Source organism: Callithrix jacchus, chromosome 5 (assembly GCF_049354715.1).
Source record: "Callithrix jacchus isolate 240 chromosome 5, calJac240_pri, whole genome shotgun sequence".
In the NCBI taxonomy this organism is placed as follows: domain Eukaryota; kingdom Metazoa; phylum Chordata; class Mammalia; order Primates; family Cebidae; genus Callithrix; species Callithrix jacchus.
This window is the reverse complement of record NC_133506.1, coordinates 138,368,806-138,392,053: the sequence shown is the minus strand read 5'-3', so window position 1 is coordinate 138,392,053 and position 23,248 is coordinate 138,368,806. Positions and strand designations below refer to the sequence as shown.

The 23,248-nt window shown below is 51.9% G+C and overlaps 1 protein-coding gene and 1 long non-coding RNA gene across 2 annotated transcripts; one reads left to right on the top strand and one right to left on the bottom strand.

Annotated features, from left to right (window-relative positions):
- The first annotated feature begins 187 nt into the window (after positions 1 to 187).
- Positions 188 to 2,924, top strand: LOC118153908 (uncharacterized). Its single transcript, XR_004743696.3, has 2 exons — positions 188 to 494; positions 1,249 to 2,924. It is a non-coding gene; the product is annotated as an uncharacterized LOC118153908 (long non-coding RNA).
- On the bottom strand, positions 445 to 11,406 carry FN3K (fructosamine 3 kinase). Its single transcript, XM_002748854.6, has 6 exons — positions 11,037 to 11,406; positions 8,880 to 9,031; positions 7,764 to 7,855; positions 7,225 to 7,307; positions 2,112 to 2,234; positions 445 to 1,056 (listed from the first exon to the last, which is right to left on the bottom strand). Exons 1-6 carry the CDS (start codon positions 11,175 to 11,177, stop codon positions 718 to 720), a joined length of 930 nt encoding a protein of 309 aa, XP_002748900.1. The 5' UTR covers positions 11,178 to 11,406; the 3' UTR covers positions 445 to 717.
- Between the last annotated feature and the right edge of the window lie 11,842 nt (positions 11,407 to 23,248).

Sequence of the window (23,248 nt, the reverse complement as noted above, 5' to 3'; positions counted from 1 at the left end):
GGCGGGGGCTGGAGAGGGGGTGGAGCCTGATGTGCGGTGGGCGGGAAAGGGGGCGGGGATGCTGGGTGGGGCCGGTGGATGGCGGAGTAGAGGCCGGAGCACGTAGGAAGGGGCGGGGCTTGAGCACGCGTGGGCGGTCAGGGGCGGGGCTTGTTATAGGGGACGGGGCGGGGCCTGAGCACGAGGCGAGCCCCGGAACCCACCACTCAGTGCCGACCGCCCTGATGCCCGTTCCAGCCGCGCTGGGACTCGCGGACCCCACGAACCCCGCGCCGAGCCGTGGTGCGCCCCAGAGCGGGAGCAGGGCCCGGAGGCCGCGTTGGGCGCTGCGCCGACTTTGGTCTCGGTGACCGGGCCCGCGTGCGTTTCTTCTGAATCGCCGCAAAAACGTCCGCGCCCGCTCGCCTGAAAGCAGCCCCACGCGCGGAGCACGGAGGCGCGGGATGCCAGCCGAGGCCCGCTGTGGACTTTATTGTCCCCCTGCATCTGCGAGGGTAAGGGGGACCGGGACGCGGGCGGGGGAAGTGGGCAGGGGCGGGAGGTAGCGGACTGGGGAACAAGGACAGGGGAAAGGGGCCGGGAAAAGGGGCTGGGGAAGGGGGCAGGGGCGGGGAAAGAGGGGCTGGGGAATCGGGCAGGGGCGAGGAAGAGGGGGCTGGGGAAGCGGGCAGGGGCGAGGAAAGGGGGGCTGGGGAAGGGGGCAGGGGCGGGGATCCGCTACTTGAGCAGCCTCCGCATGGTGCCCAGCGAAGGGCTCCTGTACTCCCGCCCAAAGTGGTTCCAGTGGTTCAGGTAGTTAAAGAGTTGGTAGAGCAGCAGCCGCTGGTCGAAGCCGGGAGCCTTGGGGATCTTCCGGTGGTACGCGGTGAAGAAGGATCTGGGAAACCCCCCAAACATCAAGGCGATTGCCAGTTCAAACTCGGAATGGCCATAGAAGGAAGCCGGGTCGTAAATAATGGGCCCCGCGTCGTTCTCAGCTACGTTTCCCGACCAGAGATCCCCATGGAGCAAGGCAGGGACAATCTCCAGGCCACAAAACAGATCCGGGATCTTCACCTAGGAGAGCAAGGGCCGCAGTTACCGCCGGCCTAGGGGAACCCCAGTCTCACCGCCGCCTCCTTGGCAATAAGGCAGAGGCCCCTGCAAGCTGGTTCCAGTAGGACCCAGCACTGCTTGCCAAGCCCAGACATCGGGCCACCTGACTCCGGGGAGTCCAGCTTTGTCTAACAGGATTTCCTCCTAACTTAGGTCTAGAAGCTCCACATACTAACGACTGATTTCCACACGGGAGAACCTCCAAGGTCACAGTCTGATCGGTCCGCAGATAGGAACAGTGAAGGCCACCTTAGCAAACTCCCTCCACTTTTATTTCACTTCATATGTGTGTCTGCAGGCTTTGTTTGTCATGTATTGATGATGTCAATCAATCAGGGAGACAGTCTCACTCTGTCACCAGGCTGGAGTGCAGTGGCACCATCTCAGCTCTCTGCAACCTCCACCTCCCGGGTTCAAGCGATTCTCCTGCCTCAGCCTCTGGAGTAGCTGGGATTTCAGGCACGCACCACCACGCCTGGTTCATTTTTGTATTTTTAGTAGAGGCAGGGTTTCACCACATCGGCTAGGCCAGTCTCAAACTCCTGACCTCAAGTGAACTGCCTGCCTCAGTCTCTTAAAGTGCTGTAATTACAGGCGTGAGCCACTGCACCTGACCAAGAGTCACATTTTGAAATCAGTCACTGGAGCATCTGGTACCCACATCTTCCCACGGGAGAGGAATGGGCTGGAGTGGACAAGTGTTGCTGATAGTAAGAAAAGTATCAGGGTCACCAACACCGTTTACAAGCACCTGTGTTTCATATGAGGAAAGCCCGAGGCTGAATACCTGGTGGCCCAGCAGGGAAGGGGGCAGGAGCCAAGCATGTCTTCACTTCTCGCCCCTTCGGCTTCCCCGTCAGGCCACTGGTCAGGCACTGACATGCCCCTGACTTGACCCTCTCTGCTTTGGGGCTCAGTGTTCCCTGCTCCAGCTCAGTTTCACAAAGGACCCCACATAAATGGGGGGGCTCATGAGAGGACCAGCTCTTGCCCAGGAAAGTCACTGCCATGCCCACCTGTAGCCGGGACCAGAGTTCTCGTGCCTCTCGGTCAGCATAGTCCTTTTCAATGAGGTCCAGCTGCGCCTGGAGCCGGTGCCGGGCAAAAAAGGTCGGCCAGTCATCCTGCCATTCATTCACCTGGCAACAAGGGGAAAGAGAGTGCTGCAGCTGGGAGCCAAGTGCTGCCCAAACCGTGGAGGGACTGATTAAAACACACCACGGACGGCTAGTAAGCCAGCAGAGGAGGTGAGACAGAAACACAGAACAACCCAGAAGAAGGCAGGTAAAGAGGGAAGAGGGAACAAAGCGTGGATGAGACAAACCGCAAGATGACAGACTCAAACCTCAGCATAGGACTAAGCACATTAAACAGGAATGTCAAAAGCAAATACTCCAGGTAAATGACAGATTGGCAGGCGGGAAAAACAGAGCAAAAGCCAACAAGTCATACATCATCTCTGAAAAAAATCACTTAAAATGACGGAAAAGATACACCACGCTAACACCAGTCAAAAGAACGCTGGAGTGGCTGCATTAACACAAGACAAAGTAGGTCTCAGAGCAAAGAAAATCGCCAAGTATAGTATTTCACAAAGGGAGTCTACTGACAAGCATAATAATCCTAAATGCCTACACCGCTAATATCACAGCCTCAAAATACATACAACTAAGGACTGCAGGAGAAATAGATAAATCCCATATCCTGCTATGGACTGAGTGGTGCCCCAGCCCATTCCTACGTGGAAGCCCTAACCCTATTACAACTGTATTGGAGGAAGGGCCTCTAGGAGGTAATGAGGGTTAAATAAAATCATAAGGGTGAATTATTAATTCAGTAGGATTAGTGGCCTATAAGAAGAGAAATAGAGAAAGATTTTTCTCCCTGCACACAAATCTCAATACATTTAATTTAAGCATGCTAAGGATAATGAAATTCAATCCGAAATCAATAGGAAAATCTCTGGGAATTCCTCAAATATTTGAAAGCTAAATAACACACTTCTAAAATCTGTGTAAGGAAGACTTCCAAAGGGAAATTAGAAAGTGTTTTCAATTGAATGAAAGCAAAAACACAACTTATAATTTGTGAGATGCAATTGAAGCAATACTTAAGGGGAAATGTATAGCACTAAAGGTCTGTGTGAGCAGAGATCTCAAATTAATGACCTCAGCTTCTACCTTAACCAGCCAGAAAAAGAAGAGCACATTAAACTTAATGTAAGTAGAAAAAATGAAATAATAAAGATCTTATCTAAAATCAGTGAAACAGAAGTTAGAAAAATGAGAAAATTAACTTGTAAAAAGTTGGTCCTTTGAGGAGATCAGTAAAATTGATAAACACCTAGCTGGGCTGACTCAGGAAAAAGAAGAAAGATACATTACCGGTATCAGGAATGAGAGAGGTGACATCCATACAGATTTTACAGATATTAAAAGGATAATAAGGGCCAGGCGCAGTGGCTCACACCTGTGATCCCAGCACTTTGGGAGGCCAAGGCAGGCAGATTGCCTGAGATCAGGAGTTCCAGACCAGCCTGGCCAACGTGATAAAACCCTGTCGCTATAAAAAATAAAAAAATTAGCCAAGCGTGGTGGTGCAAACCTGTAATCCCAGCTATTCAGGAGGCTGAGGCAGGAGAATCACTTGAACTCAAGAGGCAAAAGGTTATAGTGAGCCAGGTCTCACCACTGCACTCCAGCCTAGATAATAGAGCTAGACTGTCTCAAAGAAAAAAAACATACAAAAATTAGCCAGGCATGGTGGCAGGCGCCTGTAGTCCCAGCTATTCAGGAGGCTGAGACAGGAGAATCACTTGAACCTTGAACCCAGGAGGTAGAGTCTGCAGTGAGCCAAGATTGCGCCACTGCACTCTAGCCTGCTCAACAGAGCAAAACTCCATTTCAAAAAAAAAAAGAAGATAACAAGGATTTTTTTTTTTTTTTTTGGAGACTGAGTTTTGTTCTTGTTGCCCAGACTCAGACTGGAGTGCAGTGGTGCGGTCTCAGCTCACTGCAACCTCCCCACCTCCCAGGTTCAAGTGTTTCTTCTGCCTCAGACTCCCAGGTAGCTGGGATTACAGGCATCTGCCACCCCGCCTGACTAATTTTTTGTATCTTTAGTAGAGATGGGGTTTCATCTGCTGAATTACAGGCATGAGCCACCACACCAGGCCAAGTTTGGTAGTTTCTTAAAGAGTTAAGTATGAATCCATCATGTGACACAGTCGTTCCCAACCTAAGTATTTACCTAAGATAAGTGGAAGCATCTGTCCAAAGATTTGTACACAAAGGTTCACAGCAGCTTTATTGTGTAACCAAAAGCTGGAAATGACCTGGAAGTCCACCCACATGTGGATGGATAAATGGGCTGTGTAATGTCTATACAGTGGGATGGACTTTTGACACATGCACCATGGATGTGTGTCAAGGATGAACATCCAAAGATTTCAGACATGGATAAATGTAAGAATGATTTTGCTGAGTGAAAGCAGCCAGACGAAAAGACTACATGCCATACGATTCATTTATATTAAATTCCACAAGATGCAAACTAATCCACAGTGACTAGATGAGTGGTTGCCCAGGCGCAGGGTCATCAGTATACTCACCTTGACTGTGGCAAGAGGTTCACAGGTACAAACATGTCAAAATGCACCAAATTATATGTTTTAAATGGGTGCAATTTATGTCAATTACACCTCAAAATAGAGAAAAATGCAAAGCTTATTTTGTACAAAGGGTTATTTATTTTGTAAAACTCCTCAGGGGAGTTTTACAGGGAGGACCACCCTGGTCGAGGGCCTGCACCATCGAGGCTCTCCCTGCACGTAGGTGCTATGGTGACTCGGCCTGGGGCTCACTCCCAGGTGCTATGTGCACCTCAAGAGCAGGATGGAAAGGCCCCCTCCCCACAGCCTGGCTATCAGACTCCAGCTCAGATGGGCACCCTGCCGCTTCCCGTCATTTTCCATGTGCCTGCCCAAGCTCCCAGCGTCTGAGTTCTGTCCTCTCTTGGGAAGACACCCAGGGCTAGTGCTGGGAGCAGGGGACCAGCATGGGCCAGTCCAGTCCTGCTACCTGAACAGAGGGGCTGTGATCCAGCGACCCAGGAAAGGTGCCATCAGGGTGCACAGCTGATCCCAGTGGCCAGGCCTCCCCTTGACAGAGGGGCAGGCAGGGCTGGGTCATGGCCAGGCCTGTGCTCTGGAGCCAGACAGAGAACCAAAGCCCAGCTGCCCCAGTGACGAGCTCCACGGTCCCTGGAGTGTCACCCTGCACATCAATTTCCTCATCTATAACACGGATCAATGACATTACCCGCCTGGTTACCTGCTAGGGCTAGTGGGTGAGCTGAGTCCAAGGAAGTGCTTAGAACAGTGCCTGGTATATGGCAGTGTATGGAGCATGTGGCCATCATTGCAGCCGACCCAGCTGGTGGCCCCAGTGGGCCTCAGTGCCTTCAATGTCTGAGGAGCCCACCATTCAGCACTGCCCCCAAATGGAGGCAGCACACACTCCCCAGGACCCATTCAGCCCTCCCAAGGAGTGGGAAGCCTCTGGAACCTGGTGCTGTCCGAGACAGGACGTGCAGGAAGCAGGGCAGGTGTCCTCCCTAGCTCCTCACCCTTCCTAGCCAGGCAGCAGCTGATCTGAGGTGGCTCCTTGATCCTGGAGTCCAAAGGGGCGTTGAGGGGCTACCTGTGCTCCAAACAGCAACTGCCTTCTCATCTGCTTCACACACAGGGGCTCTGGGTAAGATTTCACTTCATTTCTTTGAAACACCACTCTGCTGGGCCAGCCAAGTCTCACAGATCCCACACTTGCAGCCCTTGACCTCAGCATCCTCAACTTACCTGACAATGAAGGCGGTGCTGCTCACTGACTCTAGGCAGCTGTGTGACCCCAGGGGAACCCGCTGTGGCTGAGATCTCAGGGGTCTTGGTAAATCTGGTAGACTCCATGTGCAGTTCTAGTGAGCCCAAATATGAGGTCTGCCTGTTGGCTGGGAACCCTAAATCTGCTTGGGCGTCATGAGGATCTTGCCCCAAGTGGCCTCCAGCTGGGAGAATCTCCCTCCACCCACACCAGGGAGAGCTTGGTCATTATCTGCAGGGACCAACTACTCAGGACAGGCTTCAATGAGGACACAGATTTGATAGCATCCTCTCTTCAGGAAGCAGTAACTTTAAACCGGACTAGGTCTTATGTAATTGGCACTGTGTCCCTAATGAAACCAAAATATGGTCCCATAATGGCTTCTTTGAGGGAGGCACAGGGCAGGTGGGCTGTCCAAAGCCTTCTTTGGAATTTCACAGGTTTCAGAGATGTTGGTTCAAGAGGCCTCAGTATTATTCAGTCATAAAAAGGAATACGTAAGCAAAAATGTGGCCTAGCCATGCAATGGAATATTATTCGGCCATAAGAGAATAGCATTCTAATACCTGCTACAACACGGAAGAACCTTGAAACACAATGCTTAGTGAAAGAAGCCATGCACAAAAGGTCACACATTATGTGATTCCACTTACATGAAATATCCAGAATAGGTCAATTCGAGGAGACAGAAGGGGCATTAGAGGTTGCCAGGGAAGGGGGATCTAGGGGGTGACTGCTAATGAGTTCTGCTTTAGGATAATGAAGATGTTCTGGAATTAAACAGTGGTGATGGTTGCGCACCCCTGTGAATGTACTAAAACTAATTAATTCTACCCCTTAAAATGGTGGCTTTTATGTGAATTATATCTCAATTGCATCTAAATAAATAATAATTTGTAAAGGCCTCAGGAGAGGAGCTGAGCAATCAGGACTTAATCCCTGACTTTGCACACTACCTGTCACCCACTGTCTCCAGTCCCTCATATTCATCAGGAGCCTTGTGCAACACAACCTTTGCTGCCTCTGCTTGGAATGCCAATCTGCCTGCCTCAGCATGTCCCATGAGCCTGCCCAGCTCAGCTCAGTGACCCTTGGCATCTGCTCTCCCCATTCCAGGTATCACAGCTTGTACACTGCTTTCAGAAATCAGGTAGTCAATCTTACTGGTGCCTAGGAGACTGCATTCTGTCACATATAAAGGGTGGGTGACCAGCATTAGAGCATCAGGGAACACCCTCACCCAGGCACTCACCTGTGGGATGAAACCGCAGCATGTCACTGTGTGGAAGCCGAACTTGGTCACATACTGAGGCTCAGCACCCTCACTTCTTCGGCCTGTTAACAGAGATCCTTGCCCTGAAGGAGCCGTTTGTCTTTCTCTTAAATGCCAGACCTCAGCATAGCATCAGTACAAGCCTGGGCTGCACATGCTACAATATGGGTGGTCTGAGGATGTACTACATACAATAGCAATTAGTCAACATATGGATCTACCAGGACACTCCTACCTCAAGCACACTGGACAGCAAGGCTGGGTATAAAAGGGGTGGTTATTACCTCAAGCACACCTGACAGGAGGGCTGGGTATAAAAGGGGTCATGTGCCAATTCTACTAGCTTATCAGCTCCATCAAAATTCTTATTTAATAATCTCTTTTTCATACTGTAGTGTAAAGAGAGATGGTACACAACTCAGCCTATTATTGAAATGCCACCAAGAAGTACCATGAGCACCAATCTAGGATAGGCAATGTAGCTGGGTCAAGGGTATCCAAAAGCAATCTGAACATACCCACTGTGTTCTCCTCCTTCTTCAACTTCTCCCTGAGCTTCTGGTTGTAAAGGTGCAAATCTGCCATCTGGTCTCCAAGTTTTGATGCTTGACTGAGGAAAGAAGAAATGCAGCTAGTTAAAATAACAAATAAAAAATAACATCACCCAGTTGTTACATTTTGAAAAATGTTTTAAATACATTAAAAACTACTCTCCACTCTTGGCCAGGCATAGTGGCTCACACCTATAATCCTAGCACTTTCGGAGGCCAAGGCAGGCAGAGCACAAGGTCAGGAGATCAAGACCATCCTGGCCAACATGGTGAAACCCCGTTTCTAGTAAAAATACAAAAATTAGCTGGGTGTGGTGGCACACACCTGTAATCCCAGCTACTCAGGAGGCTGAGGCAGGAGAATTGCTTGAACCCAGGAGGCAGAGGTTGCAATGAGCCAAGATCACGCCATTTCACTGCAGCCTGGGCAACAGAGCAAGACTATGTCTCTGAAAAAACATAAGATAAAAATAAAGTACAAAGCAAATGACAGGTTCAAATATACTTATTCTGGCCAAGTGCGGTGGCTCATGCCTGTACTACCAGCACTTTGGGAGCCCAAGGTGCGTGGATCCCTTGAGGTCAGGAGTTTGACACCAGCCTGGCCAACATGGTGAAACCCCATCTCTACTAAAATTACAAAAATTAGCCAGGTGTGGTGGTAGTCACCTGTAATCCCAGATACTCAGGAAGTTGAGGTGGGAGAATCACTTGAACCCTGGAGGCAGAGGTTGCAGTGAGCCGAGATTGTGCCACTGCACTCTAGCCTGGGCAACAGTGAGACTGTTTCAAAAAAAAAAAAAAAAACTTATTTTATGCAGCCTCATTACAGCCAAACTAATCTTAAAAAAACAGTCACATACCAGAAAGCAGCAACTTTTTATCTACATTGAGAATGGCAGGGTAGAACTCTTGGCCCTGCCTCTGATAACTGGGCAGTTGTGTGGACCGCTCAGCCAGAGGCTGCTCCCTGATTCTCTGTCTCCCTCCCCTTCTCTGTCCCTATCTCTGTCCCTCACTATGTCTCTCTGTCTCTCTCTGCCTGTACACATGTGTGCATATGGGTCTCTCACACACACTCACCTGCTCAAGCTCCTCATCTTCAAATACTCCATCACAAAGGCGGCCCCACCTCCTGGCAAGTCGATGACTTTCATGGGCCTCGGCACTCGCACCAGGCCGGTGCTCCGGAGGGCCTCCAGGCTTGCCACCTCCCCTTCAAACATCTGCCGGGCCTGCATCCAGAACAGCCATGAGCCTCCTCAGCCTTGTTGACTCAGCCAGGGCCTCTGCTCACCGGGCCCTTGATGGAAGCCACCACATGGGAACCACAAGGACCTTCAGTCTCTGATACCAGCTGGGAGCTGGCATCCACCGTGGAGGGCAGAGTGCAGAGGGGCCCCCGTTAGAGAGGAGAGGCTGCAAGGCTGAGGCTGAGCCTGGGGCCTGAGGGGTGTAGGGTCTGCTGGCTGCTGTGAGAGGAGGAAGCACAGGCCACGGAGGGCTGCCACAGAGCACTGGGGGTATGGGGAGGTGTGAGTTAACCAAGAGTCTGGAGCTGGACCCCTGGGTTACCCAGCTTCCTTGCTGCCTCTTAGGGAGTGGCAGCCATAGCAGAGCTGTGGAGCTGACTTGGGCACAAACTTTGGGCAGGGATGAAGAGGGCTGGGCCCATCCTCCGATCGACACACACCCAGCAGGGGCTGGGAAGCTAAAAGGCTCCGCAAACCCTGCCCACCCCCAGCACCTCCCATGAAACCCGGGCCTTCCTATTTCTGAAATATCCCCACTAACATCCCAGTTTTGAGTTAGGTGAGGAAAGGCGGGGTTTCACCCTGCACAGCTTTCAGGACCAGCTGAGGAAGTTTCCCAGGCCCCATGGGAAGCCTGAACCACAAACCGCTTCCTAGTGAGTGGGACTCCTCACTTTGAGGGATTCAGTCCTGCGCCAGCAGAGCAGGCAATGCAGGAGGATCTGATCCCACACCCAGGCTGCATGGCTCTGGGGTTCCTCCTGCCAGCACTCCCCACCAGGACCTCTGCAACCCCTCAGAGCCTCCCTCACCAGAGTGGCAGAGCTTCCTGAGCCCACTTGGGCCGAGAGGGTGCCCAGGCCTGCCTTTCCCCGCCTGCCTGCTCTCAAAGCTTAAGCTAACTTTCTCTACTTGTGCTAACATTTTCCGTACATTCTTTTTTTTTTTTTCTGAGACAACCTCCGCCTCCTGGGTTCAAGTAATTCTTCTGCCTCAGCCTCGGAGTAGCTCTCACACACACTCACCTCGCAGGGTCCAGCCATATCTCTGCTTTGTCCCCGCTGGGACTACAGGCGTGTGCCACCATGTGAGATAATTTTTGTATTTTTTTTGAGACAGAGTTTCGCTCTTGTTACCCAGGCTGGAGTGCAATGGCACAATCTCGGCTCACCGCAACCTCTGCCTCCTGGGTTCAAGCAATTCTCCTGCCTCAGCCTCCTGAGTAGCTGGGATTACAGGCACGCGCCACCATGCCCAGCTACTTTTTTGTATTTTTGGTAGAGACGGGGTTTCACCGTGTTGACCAAGATGGTCTTGATCTCTTGACATCGTGATCCACCCACCTCGGCCTCCCAAAGTACTGGGATTACAGGCATTAGCCACCGCGCCCGATCAATTTTTGTATTTTTAATAGAGACAGGGTTTCACCATTTTGACCAGGATGGTCTTGAACTCCAGACCTCGTGATCCGCCTGCCTCGGCCTCCCAAAGTGCTGGGATTACAGGTGTGAGCCACCGCACCTGGCCCATACATTCTTAAACAGAAATATTTTCAGCAGGAGATAGAAACCAGGGCTAAACACAGGCACAGCTTGTGGGAAGGGGAACGCCAGCCTGGCCCGTGGGGTCCCTCGCAGGGTCCAGCCATATCTCTGCTTTGTCCCCACTTTGTCCCCACTGCCAGGAGGACCATGGGCTGAGGGGCGGCCCAGAGCTGAGCCCGGGACCCCAAGTCTCACCTCCCTGCATGCTTGATGGATAGAAAAATTAAAACCACCCCCAGAAGCCTGTGCGCTGTGCACGGAGGCCAAAGGAAGGCAATGGTGGTGCCGAAACCTTCAGAGAACGCTGGAGCCACGCTCCCAGCAGATGCCAGCTTCCCAGCGCCGAAGCTGTCCCCACCAGGCCCAGCCCTGGGAAATGTGCCTGCCCGACCCCTCCGCCTCCCCAGGCGGCGCAGAGCCCCGCGGAGCCCACGGGCCAGCACCTGTGTCCTGTGGTTGACTTTGACGAACACGGGGCCTGCGTCCGTGTCGTAGGCTCGGCCCTCGCTGATGCAGCCGCCGCCGGGGCTGCCGAAGGCCCGCAGGGTCGCAGTGCGCAGCTCGGCCCGCAGCAGCTGCTCCATGGGGCGCGGGACTCGGGATTAGCGGCTGGGAAGCCCTGGGCCAGGCGCTGCGGGGCGGGGACCGCGCGGCGCGTGACCCCGGGCGGCGGGAGGGCGGGGCGGGCTCTCGGCGCGCTCCCCGCGTTGGTCCTGCTCCCGCCCGCGCCCGCACCCGGCGCCCCCTCGGCCCTGCGCGCTGGATGCGGGGAAAGGAGCCGAGCGTCCGCGCAACTCCGCGGGCTCTGGGACTGAGCTCCCTGCAGGGACCCGGAACGCCTCCCACGTAACGGACGCAGGTCCGTCCCTCGGCCCGGGCGCGGGTCACAGGCCTGGCTGGCTTCCCACGCTGCAGACAGGCCAGGCCCAGCGGCCGACGAGGAAGAGTGGGGTTTGCACACGGGGCGGGGAGGTGGGTAGGTGCCAGTCGGAGGGACGGCTGGCGTGGGGGCTCTGATAGCGTGCGCTGACCCTACCCGAGTGGGGCCCCTGACTCCAGGACATCCTGGGAAAGGGACTTCAGACACAGGAAGGCCCATGCGCGCGCAGGCACACACGGACACACGCGAGCACACGAAGCGCGTGCACCTGAGCCCAGTCCATGCTGCATCATTTGTCTTGAGGTTTTGTTTTGTTTTTAAGAGATGGAGTCTCGTCCTGTCGCCCAGGCTGGAGTGCAGTGGTTCAAGCTCATCTCACTGAAACCTGCGCCTCCGGAGTTCAAGTGATTCTCCTGCCTCAGCCCCCTGAGTAGCTCGGATTACAGGCCAGCGCCACCATGCCCGGCTACATTCTGTAGTTTTAGTAGAGATGGGTTTCCCCGTGTTGGTCAGGCTGGACTCAAACCCCTGACCTCAGGTGATCTGCCTGCCTCAGCCTCCCACAGTGCTGGGATTACAGGTGTGAGCCACTGAACCCCACCTGAAGTGTTTTGGGACCAGGTCATGGGGGCCCCTTCCACGACCCCCCTCCATCCCCTCATGGACCCATGAAGCCCTCCCCCACTCTCTGCTGGTTTTTCATTCAGCCCATGGTAAGTTCACTTTACAAAATAAGAAAGGGCCCAGGAAGAGAGATTTGGGACTAATGCCATTTACTGAGCTTTTGCTATGTGTTAGGACCCAAGTTAAATGTCAGCTAAGCCTCACAACCATCCTGTGAAGGGGCCGTCACTACCTCCCACCTTCCAGGTGAGGAAACTGAGGCACAGGGAGATTAACTTGCTGAGGTGCCAAGGGTCCCAGCACTGGGAGGTGGCAGGGGGATCTCAAGTGTCTTTCTGACATCAGCCCCACCTTCTACACCCATGAGTCTCCTGGGGAAGCTGTCCAGCAGGAAGTCCCCAGAAGTCCCGGGACAGGGTTGGTGTAGGGCTGTAGGGCCCCACAGGGTCGTGGGGTGTCCCTTGCTGTGCTGAGGTGCAGAATCTGAGAAGTAAAGAGACAGGACACTGAAGAACTGGTGAAGAGCATCTGAACTCGGGGGACCACATGACCTGTGAGTGGAGATCAGTGAGAGCCCCAAATGCCCAAGAGCATCTGTATTTATTAGATACAGCAGGGGGCAGGGTCATGAGTGAGGTCATCCTCTACAGGCTTAGTGATAGGGCATACACAATCATGTGAGTCATAAGCGAGTGGGCCACCCCATTATGTCACCTGGGCAAAGAGGTGGGCTGTGTGCAGTAGGGGGCCATGCCATGTTCAGTAATAGAGGGTCGTGTACAGAAAAGGGGTCCACCCCCATTAGGTCATCGAGGCAAGGAGGTGGGCTGTGTGCAGCAAGTGTCGTGCGCAACACTTCTTATCTGGGGGCTGGAGACTTCAAAGGGTTTCTAATAGAAAGATACTGTAAGCCAATGCAATGGGAGCTGACAGACTTGTGCTCTTAAGATATTTATGGGAGGATTCTTTGCGCTAGCACAGAAGTGAGAAAAGACTGACAGGGTGGACAGCCACCATGACTGGTCACACCAGAGGGGTTCTTCTCCTTCAGTTATTTCTGGGATCTCAGGCCTGAGGCCTACTTTCCACAGGAACTGGATGCAAGGTACTACAGCTCCTTTATCAGGAGGGGAGGCTCTTGCTCCAAGCCTGCCATACAGCATATGCCCTTTCAGACAGGATCGGCACCACCTGGGTCTTTGGTTCTCGTCCTGGTCTGGCTGTTTGCCCATGTGCTGCTTCTGTTTTGTGACTGCTCTAGGCACTCCTCCTACCACAAACTACTATATGGTTATATGGAAGGATTCTATAAATCAGCACTAAAGGTGTCCGTACAGCTCTGACTACAATACCTATGTGATTATACAGAAAGATTATATAGGGGCCGGGCACGGTGGCTCAAGCCTGTAATCCCAGCACTTTGGGAGGCTGAGGCGGGTGGATCACGAGGCCAAGAGATCGAGACCATCCTGGTCAACATGGTGACCATGGGAAAACCCGTCTCTACTAAAAATACAAAAAATTAGCTGGGCATGGTGGCACATGCCTGTAATCCCAGCTAATCAGGAGGCTGAGGCAGGAGAATTGCCTGAACCCAGGAGGCGGAGGTTGCGGTGAGCCGAGATTGTGCCATTGCACTCCAGCCTGGGTAACAAGAGGGAAACTCCGTCTCAAAAAAAAAAGAAAGATTATATAGAACTAAGTATGCTAGATATAAGTATTAAGTATAATTATATAAGCTAGATATATGTAAGCAGTAAATTATACTTCAGGCACTAATTCTATAACTAATATGTGACTATATATGAAGGATTATATAAAGGAAATAGCTGAGTAATAACACTATAAACTAAGATATTCTTCAGGCACTAATTGTGCCTGGGGTCTGGACAGTTCTTCCTTGGTGCCCATGGGGGGTGTTACCCACAGGCCGGGACCCTGCATTCCCAGGATGTGTCCCAGGAAACTGTGTTCCACAAGCCGGCGCCCACTTAGGTAGAGACATCTCTGCTAAGAGGTAGGCAGCCTCAGGGAAGATAAAGCCTACAGCATTTTGATAAGACAAGCAGCTTCGTGGGTTTATTTATTTATTTATTTTTTGTGACAGAGTCTCTGTTGCCCAGGCTGGAGTGCAGTGGCACAACCTCCGCTCACTGCAACCCCCGCCTCCTAAGTTCAAGCGATTCTCCTGCCTCAGCCTCCCGAGTACTGGGATCACAGGCACCCGCCACCATGCCCGGCTAATTTTTGTAATTTTAGTAGAGGTGGGGTTTCCTCATGTTGGCCAGGCTGGTCTGGAACTCCTGACCTCAGGTGATCCATCTGCCTCAGCCTCCCAAAGTTTGGGACCACAGCCCATATGTGGGGTTTTAATCAATAAATCTGTTTTTTGGGGGCCCCAATTGTCTTTTCCCACAGAGACACAGGGGCCCTGCTGCTAGGAGGCAGCCTTTGGGAGCTGCCCATCCCCACAGTCCTGCCCACCTGCTCAGCTGGGCGGGGGTCATTGGGAGGCTCCTTAACTCCTGCACCTGGCACTTAGGCCAGAATCACTGGAACCTGGGCTTAGCAGTCACTGTCAAGAAGGACATGTCCATGTGGCCTCTCGGTGTGACCTCAGCTTCCCTGAACATGGGGGCCAGGTTCCAAGAGTGAGCAATGGGAGAGCCAGGGCTCCCAGAGAACAGTCAGAAGCAAAGGCCTTTATGACCTGGCCTCAGAAGCCACAACCATCATTTCCACCTCCTTCCATTGGTCTCCAAAGCCATAATCAAGGGAAGGGGATCAGCAATCACCTCTTTTTTTTTTCTTGAGACAGGGTCTTGCTCTGTCACCAAGGCTAGAGTGCAATCTCGGCTCACTACAACCTCCATCTCCCTTGTTCAAGCTATTCTCCTACCTCAGCCTCCTGAGTAGTTGAGGTTACAAGCACGTGTCACCCTGCCTGGCTAATTTTTGTATTTTTACAAGGTTTCGCCATGTTGGCCAGGCTCGTTTCAAACTCCTGGCCTCAGGTGATCTGCCTGCCTCAGCATACCAAAGTGTGGGATTACAGCTGTGAGCCCTGGCACCCCAGCCAAGCAGCCACCTCTTGACAGGAGTGGCAAGGCTGCTGCAGAACAGCAGGTGGGGCAGGATGATGGCTGCGGTTTCTGCAGAAAGGGCATGCGCCACTCCCTGGCATTCTTTTCTCATCTGAAGCCCACCCTGCTATTACATCTAGACCAAAGATTGATCACAAGCCAATATGAGCCCTCGTACATTTGTAAATTTCCTTATTCCTGGTTGAGAGTTTGGCTAGGTATCAAATTCCAGCTTGGCGATCAGACCATGTTTCTTAGGAACTGAGAAGGTGCCATGGCTTGCCAGCTCCAGTTTTGATGTTCAGAAGCTTGGGGCCATTTTGGTTCTTATTCTTTTTTTATTATTTTATTTTTTCAAGACAGAGTTTCGCTCTTGTCTCTAGGCTGGAGTGCAATGGCATGACCTTGGCTCACTGCAACCTCTGCCTCCTGGGTTCAAGCGATTCTCCTGCCTCAACCTCCAGAGTAGCTGGGATTACAGGCACCCACCACCATGCACAGCAAACTTTTGTATTTTTAGAGATGGTGGGGTTTTGCCATATTGGCCAGGCTGGTCTGGAACTCCTGACCACAGGTGATCCACCTGCCTCGGCCTCCCAAAGTGTGGAATTACAGGTGTGAGCCACTGCATCTGGCTGGTTCTTATTGTGTGGAAACTACTCTCTCCCTGCAGGCTTTTAGAGTCTTCTCTGTGACACCAGTGGAAAATTCCCCAGGGAGGTGTTTGGGTGAGTCTATTGTCATCCCCTGAACAGGACTGATGGGTCACTTCAGGATGGAAACCTGGTCCTCCAATCCTGGGAGTCTTCGGCTCTTTCTTTATGATGTCCTCCCTCTGTTTTCTTGGTTCTCTTTTTTGGATTCCAATCTTTGGTCTAGAGTCAGTCCTCTCTGTTATCTTCTCTTAGCCCCTTGTAATTTTTCTTCAAACGACTCAGTCTGTAGTCACATGTTAGGCATCACATAGAGAAGGATGTACGAGTGCTCAGGTGTCTCAGTGAGAAGAGGGTCTGAATGAAGAAACAGCTATGCCGGCACCAGGCTAGGAAGTCCTCTATGTGGGGGCTAAGAGCCATTGAAGATTAAAGAGCAGGGCAGTTAAGTGATCCTAAGTTCCTCTCTTTTGAGACCGAGTCTCACTCTGTTGCCCAGGCTGGAGTGCAGTGGCACAATCTCAGCTCACTATAACTACTGTCGCCCAGGTTCAAGCAATTCTCCTGCCTCAGCCTCCCGAATAGTGGGATTACAGGTGTGCACCATCATGCCCAGCTAATTTTTGGTATTTGTAGTAGAGACAGGGTTTCACTATGTTGATCAGGCTGGTGTTGAACTCCTGATCTCATGATCTGCCCATCTTGGGCTCCCAAAGTGCTGAGATTACAGGCTTCAGCCACCGCGCCCAGCCGATCCTAAATTTCTTAGAGGATTAGTAGTATAAATTGTATGGTGTGCAAATAATACTGTTTTTGTTTTTGTTTTTTCTTTTTTTTTTTTGAGATGAGTCTCATTCAGCCACCCAGGCTGGAGTGCAGTGGCATGATCTTGGCTCACTACAACCACCATCTCCCGGGTTCAAGTGATTCTCCCGTCTCAGCCTCCTGAGTCACTGGGATTACAGGCGTGCACCATCATGCCCAGCTAATTTTTGAAATAATACTGTTTTTTTAAATTTTTGAGATGGAGTCTCGCTCTGTTGCCAGGTGACAGGCTGGAGTGCAGAGGCCCAATCTCGACTCACTGCAACCTCTGCCTCTTGGGTTCAAGCAATTCTTCTGCCTCAGCCTCCTGAGTAGCAGGGACTACAGGTGTGCGCCACCACGCCCAGCTAATTTTTGTATTTCAGTAGAGTCAGGGTTTCATTATGTTGCCAGGATGGTCTCGATCTCTTGCCCTCATGATCCACCCGCCTCGACCTCCCAAAGTGCTGAGATTACAGGTGTGAGCCACTGCACCCGGCCTGTTTTTAAAAAGACCTGTATTGGCCAGGCACGGTGGCTCACACCTGTAATACCAACACTTTGGGAGGCTGAGGCAGGTGTATCATGACGTCAGGAGTTCAAGACCAGCCTGTCCAATATAGTGAAACCCCATCTCTACGAAAACTAAAAAAATTTTAAAAATTAGCCAGGTGTGGTGGCACACTCCTATAATCCCAGCTACTTGGGAGGCTGAGGCAGGAGAATTGCTTGAACCCAGGAGTACAAGTCATAGTGAGCTGAGATCGCACCATTGTGCTCCAGCCTAGGTGACAGAACAAGACTCCGTCTCAAAAAAACCAAACCAAATGGAAACAAAACAAACAGAACCTGCCATCCATCCCATTTCCTGTTCTGGGAGTGGTACCATCCATCTTTTTCCCTGGCCATCTGGATGTCTTAGCACATGGCCGGGTCTGCCATGCTGCAGGTCTCAGGGGCAACCCACGCCTTGTGATCCTGCCACTCCTCCAGGGGAGAGGCGTGGAAGGAGTGCAGCTGGGATGTGGACCTCAAGCTGGAGGAATCTAGGAGGACCTAAGAAAGGGACTGGCACAGACGCAGGCCGGGGGTGGGGAGACCACAGGAGATAGCCACATCTGGCCACAGAGCCGGTGCCATTCAGGCCTGGGGTGTGGGCTCCATGAAGGAAGTCAGAGAACAATATCCTAACCTCTCCTCTCACGCTCCTCTGGGTCACCCCAAGCAGAGGCCACCTAGTTAGTGGGGTGGTTCAGGCAGAGGGGCGGGGACGGGTGGAGGTGGGATGTGCAGAAGTGGTGCAGCCCTCAGTGAAATACGTGGACAAGCCTTTTGCCACTCCCTCTCCCTCACCACCCTCTCCCTCACCCTCACCCTCTCCCTCACCACCCTCTCCTGGCCCCTCCACAGCTCCTGGGCCTTCCCCTTCTCACTGTCCTGCTTACCCACTCACAAGAAAGCCCCCAGCCCTCACCCTGCCACCTGGATTTCTCTCCCATGTACCCCTGACAGTGCACCCCTACGTCATCTTTCAAAGATACAGGTCTTCCCCCCTCGCAACCCACAGAGAGTCTTACTCTGTCACCCAGGCTGGAGTGCAATGGGGCAATCTCAGCTCACTGCAACCTCCGCCTCCCAAGTTAAGCAATTCTTCTGCCTCAGCCTACTGACTAGGTGGGATTACAGGCATCCACCATCAAACCCAGCTAATTTTCATATTTTTTGTATAGATGGGTTTTTGCCATGTTGGCCAGGCTGATCTTGAACTCCTGACCTCAGGTGATCCACCTGCCTCAGCCTCCCAAAGTGCTGGGATTACAGGTGTGAGCCCTTTGGTTTTACTTTGACTTTGAAGGCTTGACTTCAGGTATCTAAAGACTTGCTTTTATGGAAAAGCTGTCACCCTGACGGTGTTAGATTAGGTGTTTTCATATAATCCCGCTTACAGTAAGAAATAACAAGTGAAGCCACCTTGCGCCTGAGATCCCAGAGATGAGAGCTGAGGATCCTAGATGCATGCACAGTGCAACCACCATTTCCCTGGACTTCCTGCCCAGAGGCTCACGGCTGCCCCAAAGAGAACAAACCTCTTCCTGCCCAGAGGCTCACGGCTGCCCCTTGACAGAGGCAACTCCAAGCTGTGTCCAGAGCCCAGTCTCTCTGTGCTTTCAGATGTCAACATGCCAGCCTGCAAGGACACAGCAGACAGCTGTCTCTTAAAACTTTGCCTCCAAACCAAAACCTATCCCCTCCCCCATATCTTCCAGCTAAGCTAGCCCAGAAACAGCAGAGCTTTGTATGTGAAGATCCTCCTCTGATGACATGTGTATGGTCTTTCATGGACAGAATAATCCAGAAAAATCAACTCTGGGTAGATGCAGGGGCCTTTGTGCCTGAAGCCTATAGGATTTTGGTGGTACTTTAAAAATTCATGAAAAAATGTATTGTGTATATATATTATATATATATATATATATATAATATTATAATAAATACATAAGCTGGTGTGGTGGCTCACACCTGTAATCCCAGCACTTCAGGAGGCGGAGGCGGGCGGATCACCTGAGATCAGGAGATCGAGACCAGCCTTGCCAATATGGTGAAACCCAATCTCTACTAAAAATAATAACTAAAAAATTAGCCGGGTGTGGTGGCACGGGCCTGTAGTCTCAGCTACTCAGGAGGCTAAGGCAGAAGAACTGCTTGAACCTGGGAGGTGGAGGTTGCAGTGAGCTGAGATCGCACCACTGCGCTCCAGCCTGGGTGACAGAATGAGACTCCACCTCAACAACAAAAAAAGCTGACGCAGGTCTGGGTGTGGTGGCTCACGCCTATAATCCCAGCACTTTAGGAGGCCGAGGTCGGGGGGATCACCTGAGGTCAGGAATTTGAGACCAGCCTGACCAACACAGTGAAATATAAAAATATAAAAATTAGCCAGGCATGGTGGCCTGCACCTGTAATCCCAGCTACTGGGGAGCTGAGGCAGAAGAATCCCTTGAACCTGGGAGGCAGAGGTTGCAGTCAGCTGAGATCACGTCACAGCACTCCAACCTGGTTGACACAGTGAGACTGTCTCAAAAAAATAAAAATTAAGTAAATGAATAAAAAATAAAAAGCTAACATGTACTGCAGCATTGCAAAATTGAAAACTGCCACACTGCTGTTGACCATTTTGACCCACCCCAAGACACCCCTCCTGATGGCTCTGTTTGGCTGTGCTCTCCGCAATGGCCTCTCACAAGGTGGACCCTTGCAAAGTCATGGAGGAAGAGAAGGCCGCCACTTCTGGAGGACCCAACCATCCTTCCTTCAACCACTCGGGGAAGCTCGTCACTGGTGATGTGCTGATGCAGAATGATGTCCAGGGCCCGGGCACCCAGTGCTGAGCTGACAGAGAATGGTGATGTCCAGGGCCCCGGGCACCCAGTGGTGTGCTGATGGAGGACGGTGATGTCCAGGGCCCCGGGCACCCGGTGCTGAGTTGATGGAGGACAGTGATGTCCAGGGCCCCGGGCACCCGGTGCTGAGCTGATGGAGAATGGTGATGTCCGGGGCCCCGGGCAATTCAGCCCTCCTATCAGCTCCTCCACTGACCAACAACCCGGGGAAGCTGCCTTACACTCTCCAAATGCAGCAGCATCCGGAGCCAAAAGCTGTTCACCTTCTCAGGGCTACGGGGTTCTACACACTGATGGTTCATGTGAAATAGAGGAACAGGAAATGGAGACCCTTCTCTTCAGATTCTCTTTATTTCTTTTAGAGATGTGATCTCTGTATTTTGTCCAGGCTGGTTTTGAACTCCTGAGCTCAAATGATCCTCCCACCTCAGCCTCCTCAAAAGTGCTGGGATTACAGGTGAGGGCCACACTTCCAGCCTTCTCTTCCGATTCCCTAAGGCTCAACAGATGCATGTCCCATCCACTGTTTCCTTGCCCAATGGCCATTCTGCTTCTGCAGGTCCAGCCCACAGGGTCTAGTGGGTGTTCTGTGTGCAGAGACAATAGATAGTCGAAAAGAAAGATGAGGATACAGAGATAAGAGAATTCAGCTGGGCCAGGGTCCACTGCTACTGGGGCGGAGTCCAGGACGCACTGACATTTGTTGTATACAGGGCGGGGGGCAGGACTGGAGAGTGACTCATCTGACATGATTGGTAGGGGTCATGCAAATCATGTACTGACAATATGGGGTCCACGTGGGCACAGTTCAGGGGGCCACATGGGTAGAGTACAGAGGGCCCCTCCCTCTCAGGCAGCCGCTGCAAGGTGGGGAGGCACATACGTCAATGTCTTTCTATGCACTTACCAGACAGATCAAAGGCTTTTAGGATTCCTCTATTCTTACTTCTCACAGGCTCTAAGAATTTACAAGGGAGCATCGGGTGGGAAAGTGAACATGAAGGTGAACAAGGATGGTGGCCATCAGAGCACAGCACCATGGGGAGGTGTTTAAGACCCTGGATGTCTGCAGGCCAGCCCGGCCAGTGTCAGACCTTCCTCAAGAGCTGGCAGAACAGTTTTCTCTGAACTCCCCAGTGAGAGGAAAACTACCCCTCACAGCCTGTTAAGCAATGGGCACCTCCCCAGATGCTGGCCTTACTGCAAGTCTTGCCTGCTATGCATAGGTCACCTTTCCAGGCGCTGGCATTACAGTGAGGCCTGCCTGCTAAGTAACGGGCACCTTCCCAGGCACTGGTGTTACTGCAAGGCCTGCCTGCTAAGTAACGGGCACCTTCCCAGGCACCGACCTTACTGCAAGGCCTGCCTGCTAAGTAACGGGTGCCTTCCTGGGCGCTGGCATTACAGCGAGGCCTGCCTGCTAAGTAATGGGCGCCTTCCCAGGCACTGGTGTTACCACAAGGCCTGCCTGCTAAGTCACGGGCACCTTCCCAGGCACTGGTGTTACTGCAAGGCATTTACTCTCACCTCCTGATCACTTCAATGTCCCTTTAGTTCCAAATTATATTTCACCCGATTATGTATATAAGACTCAAACATTACACTATAATACTAAAGACTAATGGAGAATAATGATGTAATAAGATTGATTATATAATTGAATGTGTTGAATCTAATATCTATCTGGTGTCATGTCTGTAAGGCATCAGTTATTTATTATGCTGGGACAGATTGTGCCTCAGTCTCTTGCCGTGGCACCTGGGCAACTTTCTTCACACTTGACTAACCACAGGAGCCTGGGCTGTACTTCCCAGACGGCGTCCATTGTAGACTCACCGTCTCTGTGGAAGGCCTCAGGCCTGTCAGCGCCAAAACCAAAGCCCTCCTGGAAACCGACTCCCAGCAGGGAGTCAAGCAGCACACCTGCCGTCAGGATGGGGTCCGGCCAGGGCATCACTTTCCTTTTGTTTTTTTTTTTGACACCGAGTTGCGCTTTGTCGCCAGGCTGGAGTGCAATGGCGTGATCTTAGCTCAACCTGTTGCCCAGGTTCAAGTGATTCTCCTGCATCAGCCTCCCAAGTAGCTGGGACTACAGACGTGCGCCACCACACCCAGCTAATTTTTGTAGTTTAGTAGAGATGGAATTTCACTCTGTTGGCTAGGATGGTCTTGATCTCCTGACTTTGCAATCCACCGCCTCAGCCCCACAAAGTGCTGGGATTACAGGCATGAGCCACCGCGCCTGGGCGAGGCATCGTTTTCCTCGGGAAGTTATCAGTTTCCCAGGGTCAAAGTAAACAGGCTGAAATCCTGGCAAATGGTAGTCTAGGAACAGTCAGGCTGGAAACTGACCACCACACTCAGGGTCCTTTCTCGCTCCACACAAAAACCAGCATTCTAAAGGAACTGCATTCTGCTGAGGGGCCCTGACTTACAACAGAACAAGCAAACAAGAAGTCTTCAGTCCATCCCCTTCAGCCCAGTCATGACAACACTGGGCGACCCCTCAAACATGGGTGTTTGCCTAGTATCACCAAGTGGCTTCTTCCCCCAAGAGGTCATTCTACAGCTCCTTTCATTCTCCCTTCAATGTTTTCCGGATCTCACAGGGTGAATATGAATGGCAGTAAAATAACACTGCTAGTCAAGTACAGCAGACAGTTCTTAGGCTATTCCTGCTCTTACTTTGAAGCTCTGAGCTATCCTTTTATCCTAACAAAAAGACAAGGCTACAGAGATTTTAAAGAAACAATAGTTGGGCCAGGAATGGTGGCTCAGGCCTGTCATCCCAGCACTTTGGGAGGCCGAGGCAGGTGGATTCCTTGAGGCCAGGAGTTCAAGACCAGCCTGGCCAACACAGCAAAACCCCCTCTACTAAAAATACAAAAATTAGCTAGGTATGGTGGTGCACACTTGTAATCCCAGCTATACTGAAAGGCTGAGGCAGGAGAATCACTTGAACCCAGGAGGCAGAGGTTACAGGGAGCTGAGATCACACCATTACACTCCAGCCTGGGCAAGAGAGCAAGACTCCAACTAAAAAAGAAAAAACATTTGGGAGGCTGAGGCAGGTTGACTGCTTGAACTCAGTTCGAGACCAGCCTGGGCAACATGGCAAAACCCCATCTCTACTAAAAACACAAAAACTAGCCGGCGTGGTGGCATACCAGCTACTCCAGCTGCTCAGGAGGCTGAGACATGAGAATCGCT

Coding starts and splice junctions, on each gene's coding strand:
- FN3K (XM_002748854.6), bottom strand. CDS start 11,177: ATGGAGCAGCTGCTGCGGGCCGAGCTGCGCACTGCGACCCTGCGGGCC. Junction 7,308..7,763: donor GAAGGAGGAGAACACAGTGG/GTATGTTCAGAT, acceptor CTCTGTTAACAG/GCCGAAGAAGTGAGGGTGCT. Junction 1,057..2,111: donor AACTCTGGTCCCGGCTACAG/GTGGGCATGGCA, acceptor TTGCTCTCCTAG/GTGAAGATCCCGGATCTGTT.